Raw genomic sequence first — 24,341 nt, 5'->3', positions numbered from 1 at the left:
TACTCTGTTTTTGTTCCTGCTTTCTCATGTTTTCAGTCCCCATAAAAATAGTATTAAACTTAATCTCAACAAATTGTTAAAACTCTAATAATTAACATTGTATGAGAGAAAAAGGTAATGCTTGTAGATGAAAACAAAAAAAAAGAATGAAATGAGTGTTTTGTTCATTCTGGTCTGTATATATAATTTCTACTCTGTATATATCCAATTACTGATGAAATAGTTGTCAGCTTAATTAGGAATAGCTATGTTAATTTAGAACTCCCTGGTACTCACGTTGACAACTTTATCAGTAAGTGGTGACTTCAGGCTTCTGATTATTATGTGAGCACTATTACCGTGTTAAACTTGTTTGTGGAGATAAGGGAGCGTATTTCTACTTTATGTATCAGGAAAACTGAAGCGCAGCTAGAGGTTGTCCATGACACCTTGGCAAAGACAAAGGGAGCCAGTATCTGTTAGACTCTGACTAGTATTATTTTGTATAAAATAGTGTAGGAATTGTAAAACAATGTTAGATCTTAGTTCTCTTGAATACCTTACACTTTCTTAGAAGATGAAATTATGTGAGGAACCAGGTGTGCCTCAGCCTGTCCTAAAGAAAGACAACAAGTCTGAGAATAGAAAGGAGGAGAGGTAAAGAAAAGTCTTGGAATGCTGTCAAAGGCCCATGAGAAATCAAGCTGAAGCATGCTTGACAGTACTGTGTTATGATGTTTAAGGTTACAGTTTTTTAAATTGCTGTGAAACCAGCTGCTGTGAAATTACTTTGGAGGACTAGTGTAAGTTCTGACGCTGAAACAGAAAGGGGAGTTTCCAGAGAACTTTCTCATTGTTAGCATGACACTTTCATCACAAAATTGATCATGCATGCAGTTGTATTGGACCCAACACTTAGTGTTTTCATTGGAATGATTTTGTACTCAACAAATCAAAGAGGATCCATAGTTTTTCAGGCTTCTTTTTTCTATCATGATCTGTGAAGCTGTCAGAGTAGTGGTCCTACTAGATACCTAGTACAGGACTTAAAACTGTTGCTGCAAAACCATGATCATCTGACCTTTAACTTTTCATATACCTTACAGGGGAGGAAATGCATACTGCTTTGCATATGGAGTAGAGTGAACATTAAAATCCAGTTTGTCTATGATCTAAATCATATGGGTTGTTGCATAGATTGACGATTTGGAGCTGGAACAAATGATTGTAGTTAGATGCATTTGTAGAAAATAGAGGCTAAAACAGAAGAACAAAACACCTCCCAAGAATCTTCAGGTTTATGAATGGAATCTGCTTCTTTGCCTCAAGGTGACTAAGAAATTGTTTTCTTTTAAGAGCGTATCAGTATCTTCTGAAAGCAGCTGACATGAATCATACCAAGGCAATGGAGAAAGTGTCGTATGCTTTGTTGTTTGGGGATTACCTGAAGCAGAACATCCAGGCATCAAAAGAACTATTTGAAAAACTAACAGAAGAAGGTTCTCCTAAAGGACAAATGGTATGTATGTCCTTAGATTCTACAGACATTTTTATAGGTTTATAAATTGTTTTATAGATTGTACTTATTCTAAGGTGGTGTTATAGATTGTTCTTCTTTCCAGAATAGAATGGGAACAGTAAGTGGTATCTGTTGCCTGGTTAAAAAAGGCAGCAGACAGAGTGCTGCTTTTTAAAATTGTTTGAAAACTTGATGTAAAACATTTGTTTCAGGCTCTGATTCAGGAAATGTATTTTATTAAGGTTTGCCTAAGCATTTCCTAGTCCTGACTACTCATTGGCTTTACCTTTTTAAATTTCACCAGTGCCTTGCTTTGGTTCAAAGATTGTCCCCCAAATGCATTTACCTGGCTTCTGCATGCTGCTAGCATTACTGAGGGTGCAGTAACAAATGGCTCCTGCACCCTCAAGGTAAACTCATGGAAACAGCTCTTCTCTTTGAGTATAAAAAAACAGCAATAAACTACTAGTAATATAGTATAGTGGCGGTCTTTCCATTTAATTTCTTATCTGTTGTATGACTGACTAGATTGGATGTTTAAGTCAAAAAATGGGTAGACACAGGTGACTCCAGCCAGCAAGTCTTCTCTGAAACACTGTGTTACTTTTTTTCTTGTGGTTTGTGTGGGATGTTGTGGCTTTTCATCTGCAGTTTTATCTTTGAGATGGGTAGATGTAACACACACAAGTTTATAATCTAGGAAGTTGTAAACTCCTAGGAATCTTGAAAGCTGTTTAGTGGAATGGGACTCACTTTGTCCATGTGCCTTTGAACATTATAGAATTGTTCGTATGTAATTGTTCACATGTAATGTCATAAAATGTGGGTGTTAGCCATTTTAATTTCTCAATATCTGCATATACTTATTGTTTAGATCTCTCTTGTTTTGGAAGTGTCAGCTTCTTTAGGAATTATACGGTTTCTTTTAGCTTTGGCTATGAAGTCACCTGCTGTTCCCTGTTTAATGTTGGAGCACTGAGTTACTGTAGAAAGCAGGAGCATGTTTTCTCTAGAGACTTTATATCTCAGTGAAGACCTTGACTTTTATTAGTCTAGACTTCAATACTGTCTGCATGAGGTGATTTTTTTTTTTTTTAGTGCGTGTGCTTTCAGAATTGCCTGGAATAGTCTTGGAACACTCTGAAATACAGAAACCTTTATATATACATACTGTTATCTTCCATGCTACTAGTTTCCCCTCTGAGCCACACAGCTGTAACAGGTGTTACAGATAGAGCAGTAATTATGTAAATTTTAAGAATAAAAATAACTTTTGAAAAAACCTCAGCCAAACAGCTCTGTGTATTCTAACTGCTTATATTTATAGTCATAAATGCAACTAACCTGTGGCAGAACAGATGCAAAATAGTAAATTCATAGGATCTGTTACACAGTAAATCAAACAGTAAGACTTCTAGAGAAGGTCATGGTTCTTGTATGTTTGCACTGGTGTATGAGACAAATAGGATACATGAATAACCTGACAGATATTGCTGATCTTCACTTGGGGGACTTTAAACTAGGATACTTTTACTGTTCAGGACCTTTGGATCTGCATTTGGTATTCAGGGAAATAGTAGCTTCTTCCTTGCATTCGATCCACTAGACTGAATTCTGGTGAGATGTATTTATGTTAGTGACCTAGGCGACTGAGTAATGTAGAAACTTCATACTTTAAAAGGGGCAGGGAGGGCCCTAGATATAGGAGGTACCAAAGTGAAGGTAGAGCTTGGCATATTCTTTGCAGCTTTGAATTGTTGCTTTATATGTATGTATTCCAGGAAAACTGATCCTGGATTTTTCAAAGGATGTGCTGACAAACTTCATTTTATTTCTAGGCTCTTGGATTTCTATATGCATCTGGTCTAGGAGTCAATTCTAGTCAAGCTAAGGTAACTTAGAAATCTTCAGCTTGTGCTCCTGTATTTTATCTTGGAGGCAGATTTTAAATAACCAATGATTTTGTTTTAAGGCCCTGGTGTATTACACTTTTGGAGCTTTAGGAGGAAATCTGATCGCCCATATGATCTTGGTATGTAAGATAGTTAATAACTTTACACATGCAAGAACTTTTTTGTATTCTTAAATTTTTAATGTAAGATTTGCGTTCATGTGAATACACTGTTCAAATATTAGATCATCATGCATGCATTGGGTGGGCAATAGTATCTTCCCTGATATTCCTTGTTAACTTAAAGAAAAGTCTGCTCATTTTAAGCTGTATACAACTATGAATTTAGATGGACCATGTTTACATCTCTTGACTTAAAGCAGAAGTGTTGGGCTTTTAATTTTTATAGGCTAATGAAAACTGTGAAAGCCAGAGATTTTTACAGAACATGCTGTTTTAATCAGTATTGTGAGATTTAAGACAAATAAAGTGCAACATGTGTAAGTAAAAGGCTTTAGGTTTTCACCCATAAGTATCATTCTGCTCACTTGCTTTTTCCTGAGTAATATCTGAAGTATATTGGCTACACTTAACCTTTAATGGTATCAATCAGTTGCTTTTAATGCAGACACAATGGACTTGTGGCCTTTGTTTTGCCTATTGTCTCATCAAATCTTGCTTGAGTAATGTGAAAAAAGTTTGTAACTTGGCAAGCAGTATGTTGTCAAATAACCAATAGTCCCATATTTTTATATTTTCCTTTCTAGGGTTACCGGTACTGGGCTGGGATAGGAGTCCTTCAAAGTTGTGAATCTGCTCTCACTCACTACCGACTTGTAGCTAATCACGGTAAAACCTTTTTAGTGGGCTCATGTTCTTGACTTTCTATGTATTTCAATATCATTCACCTAGAAGATACTAGAAGTACTGTCAACACTAATAGTAGAAAAATAGAGAATCCCTGCTATTAAACAAGTTATCTGTTTGGCTCTGAATCATTATATGCTATTTTTATCTCTATCTGTTGAAATGTCTTTAATTCTTAGAGAGTGTCAAAGTAATTCATTCTCTCTCCGTAACAGTTTGAAGCTCTGTAGGGATCTGTTTTTACTAAGTTGCAGTGTAATACTTGTATTGAACAAAACTGTCTGAAAATTTATCTTAATCTGTTTTCCAGTTGCTAGTGACATTTCTTTGACTGGTGGCACAGTGGTTCAGCGAATTCGCTTAGCAGATGAAGTAGAAAATCCAGGAATGGCAAGTGGGATGCTAGAAGAAGACTTGATTCAGTATTATCAGTTTTTAGCAGAGAAAGGGGATGTACAAGCACAGGTAAGATTAAGTTCACCTGAAGGCATGCAGAGGTTTTCAAGAATTACAGGAACAGCTTTATGAAATATAGAAAGACGTTGGAGCTTTAGTTTTCTTTTCCACCTAAATCCACCTGGTTGCTATTTCCTGATTAGTTTTTATGAGACGACACTTATATTTTAGTGTGTTTAAGGTAGAACTTGGACAGAAAATGCAAATTTTTGTGGAAAATAAGTCCAAAACATTAAAACTTTAGGAAAGAGGATCTTTGCTTTCACTAGAAACCAGCCAGACTAGTTTAAGGATAGCTTTAGATGTTGTGGAGGAAGTCTTGTTCAAAAGAACTGCCCTGACAGGGGACCTCAATTTCTCACTGCTTCTGCTCTTGCATGACTTCTGCATGCTGCAAGCTGGACCATGCTACAGTGCATGGTCCAGTGCAGGATGCATGCTACAGTGCAGAAGGGGAGGACACTAATATAGGCAAATTGTCACAATTCAACTTGGTCATATATTGCCTAAGAACTAGGTAGGCAGAATTCAAAGTATTTTGTATGTAGGACAGTCATGTCACTTTTATCTAGGATAAATTTCCACTTAGGCTAATGTGAAAAAATAGGACTGTACTGTAGTTATTGAAGCAAATCTGCGCCTTCAGACTTTGTGGCATCTTTAACTCTGACATGGTCTATCTTTGTGCATGTAATTAGCTCACTGGTATCTGTATTTCTAGAAAAAGTCCCTATGGAAACGTGACTTATTTGCAATGTAAAATTTATTTTTAGGTTGGCCTTGGACAGTTGCACTTGCACGGTGGAAGAGGAGTAGAGCAAAATCATCAGGTACCCTTTCTGTATATCTCTGATGCATATTACACTTGGTGGAGGGGGAGAAAGTATAGCTGAGACCACAGTGAAGCAAAAGTGTTAAGTACCACTGTAATGTATTTAATAACTTAAGTAGTCTTGTTTAATAAAACTGAATTCATTCAATAACACTTAATCTTTATGTGACTTGTACATGGAACTGATTTTCTTACACAATTAGTTTAAGACTAATCATCTTAGAAATGAGGAAGTAAAAAACAAAGACCAGGTTTTCATCAAGTAGTACTTGAAACTGGCTGAGCTATTGTACGTCTAGTAGAATCTTCATGACGCACTGTGTGCATTAGTGATGATAGTCTAGTTTATGTGGATTGCAATAATATTTTGCTTCTGTAGACAAAACAGTGCAACTTTCAATAATAAGAATATTAAGTGTGCGTAGGAAATAGAACTTCTGCTGACATAAGCCAACCTAGCTACTGCTTATAGAAGTTAAAATAGCTAACCTCTTCTTAAAGTACGTATTGAAAAAATGGAGAGCTGAGGATGTGCAGTCCTGAGGATTATTTAAGACTCAGCTACCAACCAGAAATTATTTAACGGTCATCACATTTCAAATACTTTTAAAACGACTGCTCTATAAGACTTCAGAGATGATATTAAGTGGTCAGAATGAGTATAACCAAGCTCTGTGTAAAACTGGAATAGGAACTGGCAGATCTCTTCTCAACAGGGTTTGCAGGTACAATAAGGAAGTAAGATTTACCTGTGTAGCTTGTGCATAGTAGTAGTTGTAGTATTTTTTTTTTCCCCCTCTGTTTTTTGGAATACACTGTTGAGAGGGATTGCTGCTCAATATTCTGATTATAAGTGGGGAACCCTGTTACATATATTAAATTAGGTGGGATTGATAACTCTTATCCCCAGAAGAACGCGGTAACTTGGCAAACAACCTACTTGCCTCTGCTCCATTTGCAAGAAAAGGTACTCAAATCATAGTCATGGTGGCTAAAATACTTGTTTTCTTCCTTACAGCGAGCATTTGAGTACTTCAATCAAGCAGCTAATGCTGGCAATTCACATGCCATGGCCTTTCTAGGAAAGGTAAGATATGAACGCTCTCAAAAGTAAGCAAATTGACTGCCTTTCAATGAAAAATAACAAATATTTCCTACTTTCTAATATCAGGCAGTCTAAAACTTGAATGCTGGAATGTAAGTACTTCTGTTTTACTACTGTTTTGAATTGTCCTGCAAGATTTGAGTGTCGTAGTCTATTATGTCCAGTCTAAATTTTCTACTTGCTTCTTCACTTTAGGAACTTTTGTTTTTTCTAAATAGTGCTTGAACTAGATTTTTTAAAAAATTAAATAGTTAAATATCTAAATGTCCTTTTTTTGTGGTGGAGTTCAAAACTCAGAGTAGGCCACTCTGCTCTTCTATACAGTGTGTGGTGAAAAGCTAGGCTTCTCAGTTTTGCCTAGTGGGAAATACTAAGTTCAAGAAGGAAAGGGGAAAGACATTTGTATTCTTACATGTAGAGAACCGAGGCATCTGAGTCAGAGTTGCCAATAGGTCTGCATCTACTTTTGACTACTCTCTAAGGTTAGGCTGCAATAAGCAGCAGCTCTAGCTCATCTTTTTCAGGCTGTCACTGCAGTAGAGGATGCAAAATTCAGGTCCTTAGAGCATGAAAAAATAGCATAATGTGCTGATCAAGGCACCTGATGGGAGAAATTGCAGGTTCCTGCTTTCTCTACTGCTTGACTTTTTGTATCTAATAAATGCTGAAATGAACAGGGTTTAGTAACCAATTTTTGCTTTGTATTCAAGAAGTATTTTAACTGCCAGTATAGTTTGACTTCCACTGGTCTCACAAGATTTTTGCCTGATTATGTGTTCTTCACTGAAAACTTTTTAATGAAACTTTTTAATTTTATGGGCAGTTCATTCTCCATTAGAAAGTTAAACCCTCTGAATCTGAATTTTACAGCACAGAGATGTTGTTTTCTGCTTCTGGGCAAGTTCTTTAATGATTATTCAGTAATGCAATAGTCAGAATAGTCTAATAGTACAACAGACTCCCTCTCATATGCAAAGTGAAGATGCTTCATGCTAAACTGACTTCTTCAGCTGTTCTTCAATAATGCCTTTCTCCTTCAGATGTACTCAGAAGGAAGTGATGTTGTACCTCAGAGCAATGAAACAGCTCTTCAGTATTTCAAGAAAGCTGCTGATATGGTATGATTATCTGTAAGCTAGAAATACAGCATATGCACTAAAAAGTTGATTAGCTTGGAAATGCTGCAAATGCTTCTTTTTGTGCACTTCCATGTGCATACACCTACTCCCAATTTATGTCCCAGATTAGCCCATAATTAAACCCTGCTTCTCTAAGGTGTTGGAAACTGTCTCCAGTTCTGGTCATGGTGCTTCATGAAGCTGTGTTGAGCACAAGAAGTCTTAACTCTTGTGAATGCTGGCATCAGTATGAAATACTGTCCACCTAAATAGCCTGCAATTCTGTTAAGTGTTAATTTTCATTAATCTGAAGTTGCCTTGTCACAGAAATTTACAATGCACTGATACTATGTTATTTTGGTTCTGTTTTGTGGTCAGTGAATAGATAATGTTTTTGGTTTTATATCTCTCATCTCATTGGAGTGTTTGTTTTTTGGTTGTTAATCCCTCGCATCTGTCTTTGACCTGTCCCTCATGGTAGCATTTGTACAGTTAAAGCATGAGTAATCCTCCAGGAAAGTTGTTTAGCATGTGAAACACAGTAGGTGAAGTTCTGAAGGGACTGTTGTAAGACAACTCTCTTCACAGTTCTTGCATTCCACAATTAGATTGCTGTTCTACGCCTCTGTCCTAGAGTAAGGATCTCTCGATTTGCTAATTTCCTACATTCACTGAAGGTTTCTGATGTGCCCCATTGCCTGTCCTGGCATTGAAGGAATATCATAGCGCATACTTTTGCAGGGGCAGTGGTCAATAATGCAGCCCACAGGACGGCCACCAAGCTGCCCTTAATTTAAGACGGATTCTCAGAGTTCCTGTAGTTGTTTTGGGAGCTTCTGTAGCATCCAGAACATCTCAAACTTGGCAAAACTAAAGATGAATAAGCTATTAATGCCTCACCTTTCTATGGGTGTGGGTTCTACATCTCGTATGACATTTTGAGAGTGCACAGTAGACTTTCATAACTAGTGTTGAAAGTTTTTCTTTTTCCTGTTGTTAACCTGTGTAGTTAGTGAATAAAAGTTACCAAAGCTATTCTCTCCCTAAATAACTATTACTTACTAGGAGGAAAATTACAAAGCAAATCTATCTTAAGCACTATTTGTTTTAGTGATGTTAAAGACATAACAAATTTGAAAGATGTAGCTGTAGATTTTGCCTTTCTTTGCAGAAGTGTTTTCCTGTGTTTTCAGGGTAATCCAGTTGGGCAGAGTGGCTTAGGAATGGCTTACCTCTACGGAAGAGGTGTTCCAGTGGTAAGCTTTTGACAGTCATCTTTCTAATCATAGGTGATTGTGTAACTTCTTGTTGTCAACAAACTCTTTCTCTGGAGGGAAGTACTGTGGAAGACTTAATTGTGAAGGCTTCTGTTACACTGAAAACTCCATGAGGAAATCTGTAATATAAAAACCAATTCACTATGGAGTTAGCGGCTATGAAATATGCTGGGTTCCCTCTAATAAGTTTGAAAATGTTGCTGAAGCTATTACAAATGCATAGAAGTGTGATTTTGGGGGGGGGGTTAGTTTTTTGAGGTTTTTTTTTTTTTTTTGGTAGGAGTTTTGAACTTGGCTCTAATTTTCTTGTGAAATAAAACAAATCTGAACTGTCTGATTTCATGTATCTTGTGAGAGTGGAGGGACACTTTGAAACTTTTAATGAGTTCATTTGCCTTGCTGCTTTTTGCACAAGAAGGTTTATTGTCAAATGTTTTATATTTAGCTATGCAAACAGATACTCAAAAGTTGAATTAGCCCAAAGTTGAGGAAATAAATTAAATAATTGTTCTAGAAACAAAACAGGGCATCCGTTCTGTTAAGCATAACTATTCATAGCAATGCTATATATGGATGCCAGCTTTGAGAGAGTGACAGACTTAAGGCATACTAATATCATTGTAGGCTATTTCATTTTTTATTTCCAAATTTTGACCAGGTGAATATTTTCACACTAGAACATCTCGCTGTAATCTTTCTGTAATATAGCTCTGTCCACACACTTACACAAGTGCGTACACATGTTTTCTTCTTTACTTAAATTGTGGTCTATTGCAAGGCTCTAATGACTGGACCAAATGTTCCTGCAGAACTATGAGCTAGCACTGAAGTATTTCCAGAAGGCTGCAGAACAGGGATGGGTTGATGGACAACTTCAACTAGGTTCCATGTATTACAGTAAGTGGCATCAAAATGATGATTTGCTGGGTCTAAGCATCTGCCCTTTCAGTAACTGTTCACTAGGTGGCATTAGAAGTGTAGATATACTGCATGTAGAGTAGTATTACTGCATTGAATTTCTATTTTATTCTGTTTTTTCCTAACACTTTCACAATGTTTTTCTTTAATAATTCCAAAGAGTAAGTACATACTGTATTTCATACAACTCTGCTTTTCAAGAGGAATGAAAAGCAATGACTTATTGTTTCTTTTAGATGGCATTGGAGTCAAGAGAGATTATAAACAAGCTTTGAAATATTTTAACTTGGCCTCCCAGGGTGGCCACATTCTGGCTTTTTATAATCTGGCTCAGATGCACGCTACTGGCACTGGAGTGATGCGATCCTGTCATACTGCTGTTGAGGTAAGGTCATCCATTTATAAAGGTTGAATAATACTGACTTGCAAAAGGTTGGATATAACCACATCAGCTTATACAGGAAATTTGTCTTAGCTAAAATCCACTGGTGACTGCAGAGCCAAGGTTATCAAAGGAAAAGTGATATATTAGCAAACTCCTTTGTGTCTCATGAGAACAATCTTTATTTTTTATGTTGATGTGGCAAGTTTGTATTTGCTTTATTAACTTTGAAGAAAATCAAAAGAATGTAATACAAAGCAAACATCAGTGTTTTATAAGTACCAAATTCTTCATTTAGACATGGGCTTAACTTAACAAAAAAGCTGATATTAAGAATAATTCTGAGTAAGCATCTGAATCTTGGCATGTGTTTGCTTAGTAACCTGTATGTTAAAGTAAGCCTGTCTTAAGCAGTGAGTTCATCTATCAAGTTTTTCCTGGGAAATGTAACTATTTTGAACAGGCATTTGAATGTTAAAGGTTTACCTGTTGCAAAACCTAAATTTCTGAAGTTCCTCACAACCAGTCTTCTCCCCCTTTTTTTTCCTCTGCAGTTGTTTAAGAACGTATGTGAACGGGGGCGTTGGTCTGAAAGACTGATGACTGCCTACAACAGCTATAAAGATGGTGATTCAAATTCTGCTGTGGTTCAATATCTTCTTCTGGCAGAACAAGGCTACGAAGTTGCACAAAGCAATGCTGCTTTCATACTTGATCAGAGTAAGGACCTGAATTTGTACTGAAAGATTTTTTTGGCGTTGGCCTGCAGTAGCCCATTTAGTAGAACACTAGAGTGCTTGAAGATATAATTACATAACTCTAGTTCAGTTAGAACTTCAGTGAGACTTTTGTCCTCTTTCCTGCTCTTCACACTGGAAAGCAGTCAGTTTTAATTTTCACCTCTAAGGATAGCTTTCTGGCCTAAAAGTTAGAATACACTTAAATTCTGACTTACGGGATTTAAAAAACGGGATAGGGAGAGAATGCTTCAGAAACTTGCACAGTGCTGAGAATTTTCTTCCCTGGACTTCCTAAACACAGCCTTAACATTTTATTTTTAAATCTATAAAGTAGGAATTGCATTAGTTTTACCTTTGGCACTTAACTATGCTTCAGTTTCCTTTGTTCTTTATCTTTCAATGTCTTTTCTCAGCACTTTTTTTTTTTCCAGATTGTTTTGTAACTTTACTTGTACTGCTGTTGAAGCAGGGATGAAGAGCTGGGCAGTTGGTTCTGCTAGACTTGAAAAAACTTGTCCCAGGTCTCTTATTGCAACTAGGTGGCTAGAACTTGGATTTCTTAGAGTTTGAGATCGTAGGGAAACAATGGAAGTACAAGTGACAAATCCTTCTAGAAACTACAAAACCCAGTATTTTAAACTTTCTGGATCTCAAATCCAGAAATCTAGGTGTCTCATTACCAGCTTTAGGGCTTAGTATCTTAATACAAAAATCAGCTATTGGTGGCTGATAGGCTAGTCTAACATCTTAATTTCTAGTTAATGTTTTTCAAAGGTGCCTTAGTGACTTATCTTTAGATAAGCTACAGCAATGACAGTCTTGGCTGGGAATGCATTCTTGCAAAGAAATAGCATCTTTCCCTGGGTTAAAATTCTGATTGTCATTACTCAGATATATCTGCATCTTGACTGCAGATGAATTTAAAATTATTTTATACACTTTATACAGAAAATCTTTGTCAACTGTGCTGATAGCTGAATATATTCAGCTGGATAGCTGAACCCATACTTATAGTAGAAGTGAAAAAAGTTATAAATCCTTTGAACTGTCTGAACTCTGATACTTCAGCAACCCTCAATTTATGACACAGACGAGTAAAATAACTTCTGTTCTGAAGTAGCTGTAGCACTGCTGTGAAAATACATGGTCTCTGGCTGGTTAAGGAGTTTAAACCTTTGTTTTACTCAATCAGTTTTGTTTTTTAGATGGTCAGACTAAAATAGCTTATACTTTTAGCCTTGTATTTGAGTGCACCTTTGTCAGAGCCTGAATTGTATGCTCTTAAACTTGCACCTTCTGGCATTCCTCAACTATGCTTCAGAATCTCCCAGAGCAGGAATGGGAGAGATGCTTGGTAAGCAATATTTCAGGGTGAAACTATGCAGTTTGTTCCTAGCTCTTATGTGGGCAGATATATGGAAAGACCATATAAATGAAAGGGGGTTTTATAAATTCCAGATGGGTTGAATCTTGTTTGTATTGTAGCAGAGATTACTTCAAGTTTTAAGTCCATTTCAGCAGACTGAATATAAGCGTGGGGGTTTTTGTGGTCTTGTGTGCATATACCATGCTCCTATTTAACTGAATTACTTTCTTCTCTAGAAGAAGCTAGCATAGTAGGAGAAAATGAAACCTATCCTCGAGCTTTGCTTCACTGGAACAGAGCAGCTTCTCAAGGTATGTCCGTACCTCACAATTCCAATTAGTTTATTTTTAGTAGAACCATTAATGTTTGATTTCATGGTTTTTATGAAACAGGGAAGGAGGGAAATGTTACCTCCTTCTGTTCAACATTAGTTATATGCCACATAGGGTAGTTGCTGTTCTTTGTTCCACTGTTAGCTATAGTGTCATTGCAATATGCTTGCAGTTCTGAGCCATTCTGAGATCTTGAAGATTAAAAGAACTAAAACACAAGTGTGTTTCTTTTGCCATTCCATATGGAATTACAGAGCAGTGTTAAACAGCATTAGGAATGTTTACACTGACTCGTCAAAAAATAAATCCCACTTGGAAAAAATAGATATAAAGTACCCTTTAGGATTTTGGTACTTGTCATCATTTATAAGAAATGCAATTTCCTATTCAAGCAAGCAAAGCCCAGTGATGAAGAAGACAATCTTGATGTCCAACCAACCCAAGTTTAAACTCTGGTGCTTGTGATCCTCTCCTAAAATAAGCAAAACTAAACTTAATCATTAAATATCAGTGTGAGGTCTCTAACTTTCATATGGGTGCATCTACATTAATGTCTGTCTACTAGCTTTTTACTTAAGAACAAGTGTATCATGCAAATGGAGCCTAAGAGTTTTGTCTGAAAATCTTCAGACCTGCTTGGCTTTTAGTAGAAAGTTAGAAATTGAGAGGATGGAATGGTTAAGAATTCAATTGCCAAATGATGATGAGAGACTTTGTTTTTTCAAGTTTTCAGTGTCTCTGTTTTAAAAACAAAGCTGAAGCCCTTAATGACCATATAACAAATGAAAAGTTTTTCTGTAATAAGTGACTATGAAGAACATGATCTATCTTTTCAACTGATGCCACTAAATAGCAATAAAAATGTTGGTAGTATTACTGGGAAAAGGACTTTCCTGAAAATAGAAATCAGTTGTGTTTTGGTTGGCTAAACCCAACTTACAAAAAAAAGAAAAAAAAAGCTGTTTATGTGAGAGAGGGAAAAAGGGAAATGGTTTGTGCAAACGGTGACCTGTGTAACACTTAACACTAAAGCCCTTATTGCATCTTCATATGAAACTAAAAGGCTTTCTTCACTTAGCTATTTTATCTTTTTTTTGTTGTTTCTTGGTTTATAGGATATACTGTTGCAAGAATTAAACTTGGAGATTACCATTTTTATGGTTTTGGTACTGATGTTGATTATGAAACTGCCTTTATTCACTATCGTTTGGCATCAGAGCAACAGCACAGTGCCCAAGCAATGTTTAATCTGGGCTACATGCATGAGAAGGGATTGGGCATCAAGCAGGTGAGTAACTTGTAGGCTGATAGTCTGCTTCATTACAGTGCATTTACTACTATTAGATTAAGTCCATAACCACTACTGGGCTTTGGGCACTATATAACCACTTAGTAGGAATTAGCATGTCTCCCAATGCATTCTCCAATAGCAAATGGATAAGTATATCCACTTCACACTTACCTATGTGAAGAAAGAGGCATAGACAGGGGAAAAAACTAGTTGTGAAGATTGGCAAAAAGTGTGCCATATGCTTGAGTGATGCTTTCAAGACTTTGAAGTGTAATGAAATGAATGCAAATCAATTCCAGGTACAGAGTATTTCAGCACAAGATTGTTCTCATCCTCTGAAACACTGGTTAGTTTGTTTTCTGTATCATGACATTTCGAAAACAAGTTTTGTGCATCTTCAAGTAACAAACCATAAGCACCCATAACATGATTATTAACTATGGTTTTTCAAAGTAGGCTAGGCCACAATTTGCTTCACAAATTACATTGCCTAAAAGAAGGCAGTATATCTGGTTCTCTTAAGAAGCCTATGGTGTATTGCTGTCCATGAGTTAACTAAAACTTACGGAATCCGGAGCAACATGTTCTTGTATATGTTGAAATAATGTAATTAGTAATTGTATACTCATTTTGAGCAGCCTACCTTGTCTTAATGTATGATTGTCCTGGTTTCAGCTGGGATAGAGTTAATTTTCTTCCTAGTAGCTGATACAGTGCTGTGTTTTGGATTTAGTATGAAAATAATGTTGATACTAAACCATCAGTGTGTTTGTTGCTAAGTAATGTTTACACCAGTCAAGGACTTTTCAGCTTCCCATGCTCTGCCAGGTGCACAAGAAGCTGGGAGGGGGCACAGCCAAGATAGTTGATCCAAACTGGCCAAAGGGCTATTCCATACCATATGGTGTCATGCTCAGTATAGAAACTGGGGGGAGTTGGCTGGGGGGCAGCAATCGCTGCTCAGGGACTGGCTGGGTGTCGGTCAGCAGGTGGTGAGTGGTTGTATCACTTGTTGGTGTTTTTTTGGGGTTTTTTTTGTTTTGTTCTGGTTCCCCTCTGTTTCTCCCCCCACCCCCGGGGTTTTGTTCCTCTCTCTCGTTATTTTCCTTTTCATTACATCATCATCATCATTATTATTATTAAATTATTAACTGTTCTTATCTCAGCCCACGAGTTCTCTTACTTGTGCTTTTCCGATTCTCTCCGCCATCCCACCAGGAGGAGGGAGTGAGCGAGCGGCTGTGTAGTGCTTAGTTGTCAACTGGGGTTAAACCACGACAGTCCTTTTTGGTGCCCAACGTGAGCTCCGCTGCCCCCCAATTAATTCATGCAGTTAATCTATGAATTTAGTAATATCTTCTGGGTTCCCTGAAACTGTAAGAAATTATTTCATTTTTCTTATTTTCACTGAGCTTCAACATTTGGTTTTTGTCTAGGTATGCACCTTTTAATTATTCTGTTGGTCTGTTAAAAGACCAATTTTTGCTTCTTTTCCCCTAAATTCTTGGCAAAAGGTCAGAACAGTGAAGGGCAAGTCTGCCAGTATTGTTACTTTGGCAGCAGCAAGCAATCAACATTTGAAAACTGCTTACTGACCTAGCTGTGGAAGTGACAATACAGTATACAAACAGCATTATTTCTAAACCTTATCTTCAAATTTTATTTTAGGACTGTTTTCTGTTTTTAACTGAGTCCTCAAAACTAGTTAACTTCTGAAAATGAGCCTGCAGCTAAAAGCAACAGTGCTAAAGTTGGGAGGTTTTCTTTAAAAGAAAAAAAAAATTCCTTTCAGACATGGACTTCTTTATTTGTTTTGCTTCTGCCTTGAAAACAGCCCAATTCAGAGCACGTAATAAAAATTTTGAAAATGTTATTACGTCACATTCAGCATAACTGCTAAGAATTTGAGAAAAACCAAGTCCTAATGCTGTCATTTGCACAGAGTATTCTCCAACCTGAAGCAGAGATGGCTACACATAGATAAGCTGAAATGAGTACACAGGGGCTCATGATGAGCACATGCAGCCTTGCTTTATGCAGATAAATAATACTTTCCTCTCATACAGATCCTCTATGGAAGGAAGAGTTGAACTGCAAGGGAACTTGAGATAGATAACATAGATATGGGAAAGAAGCACTGAAAATGTCTAAGCAAGGAAATTCCATGTATAAAACCAGTCTTAGGAATTCTGGATATGTAATGTCTTTGCTTCCTGTGCCCTAAAACTTCACAACTCTAAGATGAGAGGATGGAGATTTAGGACTGACTAGATAAGACTAAAGTGGTGCTGGGCTAGGATATTCTAAAAAAGGTTAAGACTGGGTTTTGAATGAAGCAAAAGAAGGCTTTTCTTTCCCAGAATGGAAACTGCTGAATTTTGAGCACCTCTGAAAATGACTGACAGTTAAAATCATACTTCCTGATGTAGCAGGTGATGTCTACCACTGAAGTCTGTTCTTCCACTAGAGGCCTGTGGACGGGATGTATAAAGGTTTTAGCACTGTAGTAGCTAATGAATTGGGGATTTAGTCTGTTGAAGAAAGGGATGTGTACTCTTACTCTCTCCCCACCTATGTCCACGTCATTAAGATTGCAAGCACTCCAAAGGTAGGGAGAATGATTTAATAAGGTAGCCTGCGCAACTTCAATTCGGGTCACTGTTCATTCTGGATAATCCTGAATAAATACAGTATTTCTTACTGTTTTTTTTTTTCCCAAACAGCTTTTGCCTTATTCTCTCTTTACTTACTGAATAAATAGTCTTTCTTACGTATAGGATTCTATGCTATTCTTCCTGTACATTGATGGTTTTCAGACTCATACCAGGTCAATGCCAAATATTAAGCCCCTTCAGAAATCTCACACTTGTACACCGTTATACACCTTTCATAGATTTAATGTTGTACAATTCCTGAGCCTGCATGTCAGAATGAAGACTGTTTCCATATACTGCTCAAAATAAGAACAATTAATTTTCTCTAATTAATTTTCTCATGGTCTTCTCATAAGATTTGGCATGGTATTTCAGTACTATTTGTGTGTTAAAGCTCAGACTCCTACAGTTCTCACTTGTCTGTCAAGTGAGAGTGAAGAATGTAAAGCAGAATGAAGTGCTTGCTAATTAGAAATTAAAATGAACCATGATTTAGGATCTCCTTTTACACTGATACTAGCACAGTACAAAGGAGGTAAGGAAACTCTTTTAAATAGTTATACAAAAGACAGACTTTCCAGGCTCAAGGAGTATTCAGAGTAATTCTGTTGAATTAAAATACTAAAATGTGAGCTAGTAGGTCTCATTCACATAATGTGTTGATTTTCATACTGTTAATTTCCACATGTGTTATGGAACTAAGCTTTGCTGTATCAGTGAGCAGAAAATCTTTATGGTATTTCACAATCAGGATAAAATTATAAAATTAACATGTGGCATGAAGTCCTGGAGATTTCTCTTATTTTGACTGTCCAACTTGGAACATTTCCAGAGGTAAGTTTTACACAGGCCTGTCCTTCACATCACTGAGTGAACATAGGCAGTTTGTATCCAAGTATCCTAACATTGCACAGTATGTATCTGAAGCGGAGCCAAAAAAAAACCCCAAACAAACAAGGAAAGTTAAACTATTCAGGTACACATATCCTCTGTTCTTCTTGCTACAGTTGCCTTCTTGTTCCAGCTACCACAGAAGAGAACACTAATTTAAACTCTTCCTAAAGTTGCTGGGTGTTTGTGCTCATACTTTTGCCAGGCTGTCCTCACTAATGCAAGTTTTATGTCCATTTTGGACAAGGAGTAGACTCTAATTTGGGAGTATGTGCAGAAATGGTTAGGAGCTGCAGTAGGCATACTGTAGTATAACTGGGAGGAGTTGCTGCTGTGTACTCTTCTGACTTGTGTTTTCTTAGTCTTTCATGTTTGGTGTGGTGTTGGAGACATTAGAGTGTACTAGAGTTACCTAAATATGTGCCTTAGTTTACAGTGCGTGGGTTGAATATGTTAATACTATGTTAATACTCTTTGTGAGCTTCAATTCTAGCATCAGTTACGGTAGCTTCATCCTCAGATTGAAGCTTCCCTTTACTTCTTTATTCAAAGGTGAACATTCCTCAGAGAAAAAAAAAGGGGGGGGAATTTTTACTGAATGGTTTTCGTTTAACTTGACCAAGAACCTTGTATTAAAATGACAGTATACAATAGCTTATAGAAAAAGCTCTACTTTTTATGGTAATTTTTCAAGTTCTTAAAAATTGAGCTTTGTATTTTCTTAACTGTAGGATATTCATCTTGCAAAACGATTCTATGACATGGCAGCTGAAGCAAGCCCAGACGCTCAGGTTCCAGTCTTCCTAGCACTTTGCAAGCTTGGAGTGATTTATTCCTTGCAGTATGTACGAGAAATCAATGTAAGTAATGCAGAATTAAAAGGAAAAACAAGAAATGCGTTTTCCATTTTTAAAAGAAGCTTGAGTTGTAATCTTACTTAAGTAGAAGTCTTACTTGAGCCTTCTAAAAACTTAGGATAGATGTGTTTTGTGTTGTTGCGTATTAAGAAAGTTACTGAAGCTGGGATTCCTGTTTCTTCATTGTGCAATTCTGTGAAACTGAAATGTGTACAGCCCATGCTCTTCTGTGCTGTTCTTCCCTTGAAGAGAATTTCCCTAACCTGTTTGACTGTTCTTACCCATGACCTTCTGCTATCAAAGTTAAGCAGATGATGACAATGACATAATCACTGTTCAGGAAAAAAGAAATACTTTTTTGTAGCCCTAATTCTCATGCTATTTTATATTCCGCTGTAACAATCCTACTTGAGTTGTGTTTTATTTCTATAGGAAAAATGTATTATTTTATATTAGATATTTTAGCTATTGTGCAGAGTTTCTGCTGAGTAATGGCACTGAAAAAAATATCTGTCTGGAATTTAGGTGAATTCTTTCCATATAGTATCTGCAATATTTCTTAGTATTCTGACATCTTACTGCCTTTTGGATTACTTAATAAATTCATATGGTATGGAAGTTATTACCACTTAGAGCAAACGCAAGTTCAGGCAATCCAGCTAAGTTTGACAAAATGTCAAACTTGTCAAAATGGCAAAATGTCTTGAGACTGGGGACTTTTAGGAGTAGACAGTCAAAATACTCTAAATCAATTGAGCAAATACCCATGTAGCACTCACAGAAGCTCGTATGCAGAACATGGATATTCCAAGTTTTAAGTCTGCTGATGCAGACTTAAATTGACAATGACTCTGTAGTACCATCGGATACAGTAGTGAAGCATAAAGCATGTTGGCTAATGCTTATGGGAATGCAAGTCTGATAAAAAGGCAGTTCAATCAGAACTAACAGTAAGTCACTTTAACTCCCCTGTACCTTATCTGCACAAATCTCAGCATTGTACCACATAAGTATCGTGGGGCTTAATGCTCTGTCATTCATGGTAGTCTCCTGATGGCTTCCAATTTGGCTGGACTGATCAGTTCACTGCCCCTGTGTATGTGGTACTTGCTCCTCTTTCTTTAAGACTAGTATGGTTACATACCTCATTCTGATTTAAATTGTGTACTTTAATGCTCTGTCAACAACTTTCATCTCTAGAACAGAAAATAGAATAGCTCATCCTATATAACATGGCTCTTACTCTTATTGGCATTTAGTTCCTGGAAATTAAGAATGTCACTGATGTGATACTATTTTTTCAGAGAGGAAAAGAGCTACTGAAGTTTTAAAACTGGTACTTGTACATGAAAAATGCTACAAGTCAAAATTAAAATCAAAGTAACTTCCCATTCTTGCTCTTTGACATGATGATGTGGACTTCTTGTTTCTTAGATAAGGGAGGTGTTCTCACATATTGATATGGACCAGCTGCTGGGGCCTGAGTGGGACCTTTACCTTATGACCATCATCGCCTTGCTTCTGGGAACAATTATAGCTTACAGACAAAGGCAACATCAGGCAATTCCCAGACCAGCAGGACTGCGGCCAGCTGTGCCTCAACAAGAACCACCAGCAGAGCATCAACCACCACAATAGCAACAAGAGCCTCAGTGAAAGAACTGGATTTTTCCAAAAGGAACAATTTTCATTGTGATTTAGGATTTTGGATCAACAGTCCCTCCCCCAAAAGAGGCGCAAAGAAGTTTAAAAAAAAAAAAAAAAAAGTCTGAAAGCTGCTTAGAATGATGCCTTTTTTCAGGGATAAGAAAATTCTTTTGAAACTGATTTGAATGTTATTTCAGTGCCAATGGAATAACACTATGGCTTTTTTTCATGGAAACACAAGAGTGCTACTACAAAAATGTTGCCTGCTGTATCTAGATCCTCTTTATTCAGAGTCCTTTTCATCTCGTAGAGAGAGCAGAAGGCTAGCATTGGAAGGTGTTTGCCTGCTTGATAGCAGTTGCCCTATATAAAAGTAATAACAATAATAATTTTATGGCCAATTTAAATCCAAGAAGCTGAACTATATTCAAACTCTAAAAAGACTAGAGCTGTATGATCTTATATTCTGATCTGCATCCCAAGTATTTCTACAATCCTTATTTTGTTATTTCTTAGTATTTCTTACACTTTGGTCTTTTGTGCTGTCTTGGATGGTTTAACATGGATTATTTATAAACTCTGTAATACTAAGCCAGCAAACATGCCACTCTCCATTTGTGCTTTTTTGTTTTGAGTATTTTCCCTCATTCCCCTTAGACTAGACAGTTCTCAGCAGACAGTGTGTAGCCCAGGAGGCGGATTGGGACAGATTGGGTCTGTAAAGCTCATCAGTTGAAAACCATCCACACAGTGCCCAAATCTTGCATCCTTCTAGAACTTTTTTGGCGCCTGTGTATTTCGCAATACTTCATGACATAAAAACAAATTGGTCGTGTTCCTAAATTATTTAAACTTGTTCTTGCAAAGAGGTTGAGCCTAGATTGCACAAAGCACCAGTATTATTGTGGACACTGAAGAAAGGGCAGAACCAGAAATCTCAGTTAGTTAGCTTACATTTTTGGTTTGTTTGTTTTTAGAGGTGGAAGTTCTGTATTTAATTTTCAACAATCCTGTAAGTGATCTGCACTGCAAGAAGGAAACGTATGTGGTATCTCATGCGTGCATCTGTTTAATGTATCTACTAAAAAGGGCCCCAAAGATGCATACTCCCTACAAAAGGGCATGGGCTTATGCCAGTGATGCTACTCCAAAGTCTGTCTGACTGATAAAAATCGTATGTTAGATTACAGCAGTGCTCTGGCTGTCGCCAACCATTCTTGTACGTGGCATACATGAGAAAATCAAAATAACATCTCTGGCTATGCCATCTTGAGGATCCCTTGTAACAAGAAAATCCAAAGAGAAAGAAGACTCAAGGTTTATGGCTTCTTGATACCACCAGGTCAGTGCAAAGGCCTTTTAATGAGTGTAAATAATATGACCTGTGGACCGATGGTTTTTAGACTGCAAGAGGAATCTTCACTTAACAATTTTCATTCAACTATAATTTCAGGGGTTGGGGGTGGGAAGCAGCAGGGGAGTAGCTTAGAGGCAAGAAATGCAGAAGTTTCTGTTCTTATTTACCAATGGCAGTTAAATATTTGTTTCTGTACTAGCATTAAACCCTCTGAATGTACTGTCAAAGCTGAATGAAATGCAAATGAGGAGGCTTTAGCTGCTTTCTGACAAAAGCTGTTGTGTTTAAAGGGTTAAGGGCTTCCTTTCATGCAAATATTTTTCCAGTGGATTGGCAGCAACATATCAATAATGCTTTATTTAGCATTGAGATTTTGATAGGGTTTCATACGTAGTATGTTTGTAAGGAGACTGTTACACAATAGATCTGTAGTTTGGGAAAGAAGATAAGCAATCCACTCTTTTGTAAATTGAAATGTCATGGATGACTAGTATTAAAATATAGGTAGAACTTCTCAGTACTTCAAAATGCTTATGCTGGTTATGTGAAGAAAAATCTTTCATTTTAGTTTGGAAGGTTGCAGCATGTGATAGAGGAATGTCTTGTTCAGTCTTAATCATTAGCAGATGGAACAGTATTGAACTTAAATGTAGTGTCTAAAATGTACAGCACTCCCCAGCTGCATTTCTAAGATATCTGTGACTTCTGAACACTCCCTCTGAAGTATTTTTGCCTCTGTCACTTAATAGCTCTTTTTAGCTTGGCATGAATAAATTAAAGATTATATGGAACATGTTTTTCAGTTAAATACCATTGGTTCATTGGTATTGATCTCTTAGGATGTTTAACAATTTTGTTACTGCATTATTAACATGTTTTGGTTGTTTGATCTATTAGAACTAAATTCTAAAAGCTCTATCCTATTTGCATGAGAATCTCTCATCATTGCTGCTATGTGACAGTCTTATAGCTGACTTTCACTGAACCTGATGCATTTTTACATCCAAGAAATCAGCAGAAGAAAATGATTGAAGATCAGCAAGTTATTTCACTTTAAAGAACTGCTTTTTGAAGAAGCAATAAGGAAGTCTTTCTCCTGCTTTTTTCCCTTCCACCAAATTACTACCACTAACTTTTTCAGATGACATTCATTTGATTGAAGTGGTAGTAGTAAAAAGGTACTTACCATAAGTAATGGCGAGTTAACTCAGGGATTAAAGAAATGAATAAGTTTTCTAAATCAATTGTCTACAACATGACTTAAGTTTTTGTGACAATCCCTTGCTACTCTGTCCTGAAACTTGCATTTTGAGGGAAGTATATTTAACTCTTTAACTCAAGCAATACATTTCTTGTTGTGCACTCAGTTTATCAAGCAGCTTTTTTCCTAAAGGAGCTGGGTTGCTCGGTTTATTGCGGTGAAGTACTATTCCCTTTTGGTAGCACACAGGTTGTCTTACAGTTTATATGCAGGAGTATTTTAGAAGGGAAACTTGATTTAAGAGAAGCCTTTCTGGATATGTTGAGCATGCTTTGAATAGAAAAATTGTATTCTTTGTCTGTAGTAACATAGGCCAGAGCCTGCCTATTTGACCTTCCCAGACACATGCTTTTCTCTCCCTGCATGGAGAATGGAACTACAGAACAGTAACTGTTGTTGGTGTGAATTTTATATGTAGGAAAACTGTGGAAAGGTATGGGGGAAAACATTGTTCTGCGTCTCAAATTATTAATCAAACACACTAGCTGTTCTTGCTGGTTGAAAGAAATGCTGAACTGTTGAGAAAACAAGATTCTAGTTCATCACTCTGGTGAAACTTGTCCCAGAGCTGTCTGTTGAAATAATTTTCCTTGCTTTATGTTGTCCATCATGGGACAATGTAATAGAACATAAGGCCTTTGATACAAACATCCCAATGAGACTCTTATGAGACAGTTTTACTCACTTTAGTCATATTCCACAAGCCAGCTGCTCTTATTAAAAACAACTATCAAATGTTACTATTTTTGGAGAAGAACATTAAAACCTGGATTGTGAAAGGACTTTTAAGACTATGCATTATCTAGTTTCCACCTATTATATGCTAGTTTTGGCCTATAAAAGGGGATCATGCTCGCCTTTGCAAGTTGCTTCCTTTTTAGATAGGCAACAATGAACTGAAATTCTATTTTTGTTTCAGAGAATATTAAACTAAAAAGGTTTAGTTTGATTTGAACTACTGCAAATGCGTATGGCAAATAGGGACTATTGGGGGGAACCCTTTGTTTTTATCAGCTGCAGTTCTTTAAAGGGTCTTGTAGGAGTTTTTGTAAATTTATTTTGTATTTAAAATCAGTATAAAGGCTGGTCAAATGTAATATAATTGTGTAAACAAATTCTGTTAATAGAAAGATGTACAGATTCATTTTGTATTGTATCTTTAATCTTGTGAAATAAAGATACCACCTGTGTGGTTACTCTCAGTGTTCACAGTGGTTATGAGAACCAAGGATGTCAATTGTTAGTCATATGCACTGATATATGCCACTGCTAAATGCAACCCTTCCTATAAGGATACTTACACTTCTTTCACTTCTATGCCTCTTCAGCAAAATAAATCTGTTAATTTAGGAGGGGCATAGAAAGGGGAATAGAAAATTATGCATTGTATCTTCAGCTGTGCTAGAAACTTGCCCTCTGTGCGTGTGTGTATGTGTGTGACCCTTTCTTCAGTGTATACAGCATCTGCTCTGTGTGGCAGACACAGAACTGCTGTGTGATTTGAGAATAGTGACCAGTAACTTGAGGATTACTATTGCATTTTCAATACTAATATAGGGATAATACAGTGAGTAGAAACAGATACTGGGGGAAGGACTACT

At 36.9% G+C, this 24,341-nt stretch overlaps 1 protein-coding gene across 2 annotated transcripts in view; it reads left to right on the top strand.

Annotated features, from left to right (window-relative positions):
- The window catches only part of SEL1L (SEL1L adaptor subunit of SYVN1 ubiquitin ligase), a 37,006-nt gene extending 13,059 nt beyond the window's left edge, over nt 1-23,947 (top strand). Inside the window, exons 6-21 of one of the 2 annotated variants that reach the window (XM_075503377.1) lie at nt 1,336-1,498; nt 3,337-3,390; nt 3,471-3,530; nt 4,157-4,238; nt 4,567-4,721; nt 5,486-5,542; nt 6,563-6,631; nt 7,690-7,767; nt 8,961-9,023; nt 9,854-9,941; nt 10,199-10,347; nt 10,899-11,064; nt 12,690-12,761; nt 13,898-14,070; nt 18,350-18,478; nt 19,910-23,947. In XM_075503377.1, coding sequence (XP_075359492.1) covers nt 1,336-1,498; nt 3,337-3,390; nt 3,471-3,530; nt 4,157-4,238; nt 4,567-4,721; nt 5,486-5,542; nt 6,563-6,631; nt 7,690-7,767; nt 8,961-9,023; nt 9,854-9,941; nt 10,199-10,347; nt 10,899-11,064; nt 12,690-12,761; nt 13,898-14,070; nt 18,350-18,478; nt 19,910-20,113 — 1,762 coding nt within the window. In that variant the 3' untranslated portion in view covers nt 20,114-23,947. Of the gene's footprint in view, nt 1-1,335; nt 1,499-3,336; nt 3,391-3,470; nt 3,531-4,156; nt 4,239-4,566; nt 4,722-5,485; nt 5,543-6,562; nt 6,632-7,689; nt 7,768-8,960; nt 9,024-9,853; nt 9,942-10,198; nt 10,348-10,898; nt 11,065-12,686; nt 12,762-13,897; nt 14,071-18,349; nt 18,479-19,909 lie in introns of both variants that reach the window. The other variant, XM_075503376.1, reaches the window with a different exon arrangement.
- Nucleotides 23,948-24,341: the final 394 nt, after the last annotated feature.

Source organism: Mycteria americana, chromosome 5, assembly GCF_035582795.1.
Source record: "Mycteria americana isolate JAX WOST 10 ecotype Jacksonville Zoo and Gardens chromosome 5, USCA_MyAme_1.0, whole genome shotgun sequence".
In the NCBI taxonomy this organism is placed as follows: domain Eukaryota; kingdom Metazoa; phylum Chordata; class Aves; order Ciconiiformes; family Ciconiidae; genus Mycteria; species Mycteria americana.
The sequence above is the reverse complement of the archived record's forward strand: the minus strand, read 5'-3'. Positions and strand labels throughout refer to the sequence as shown.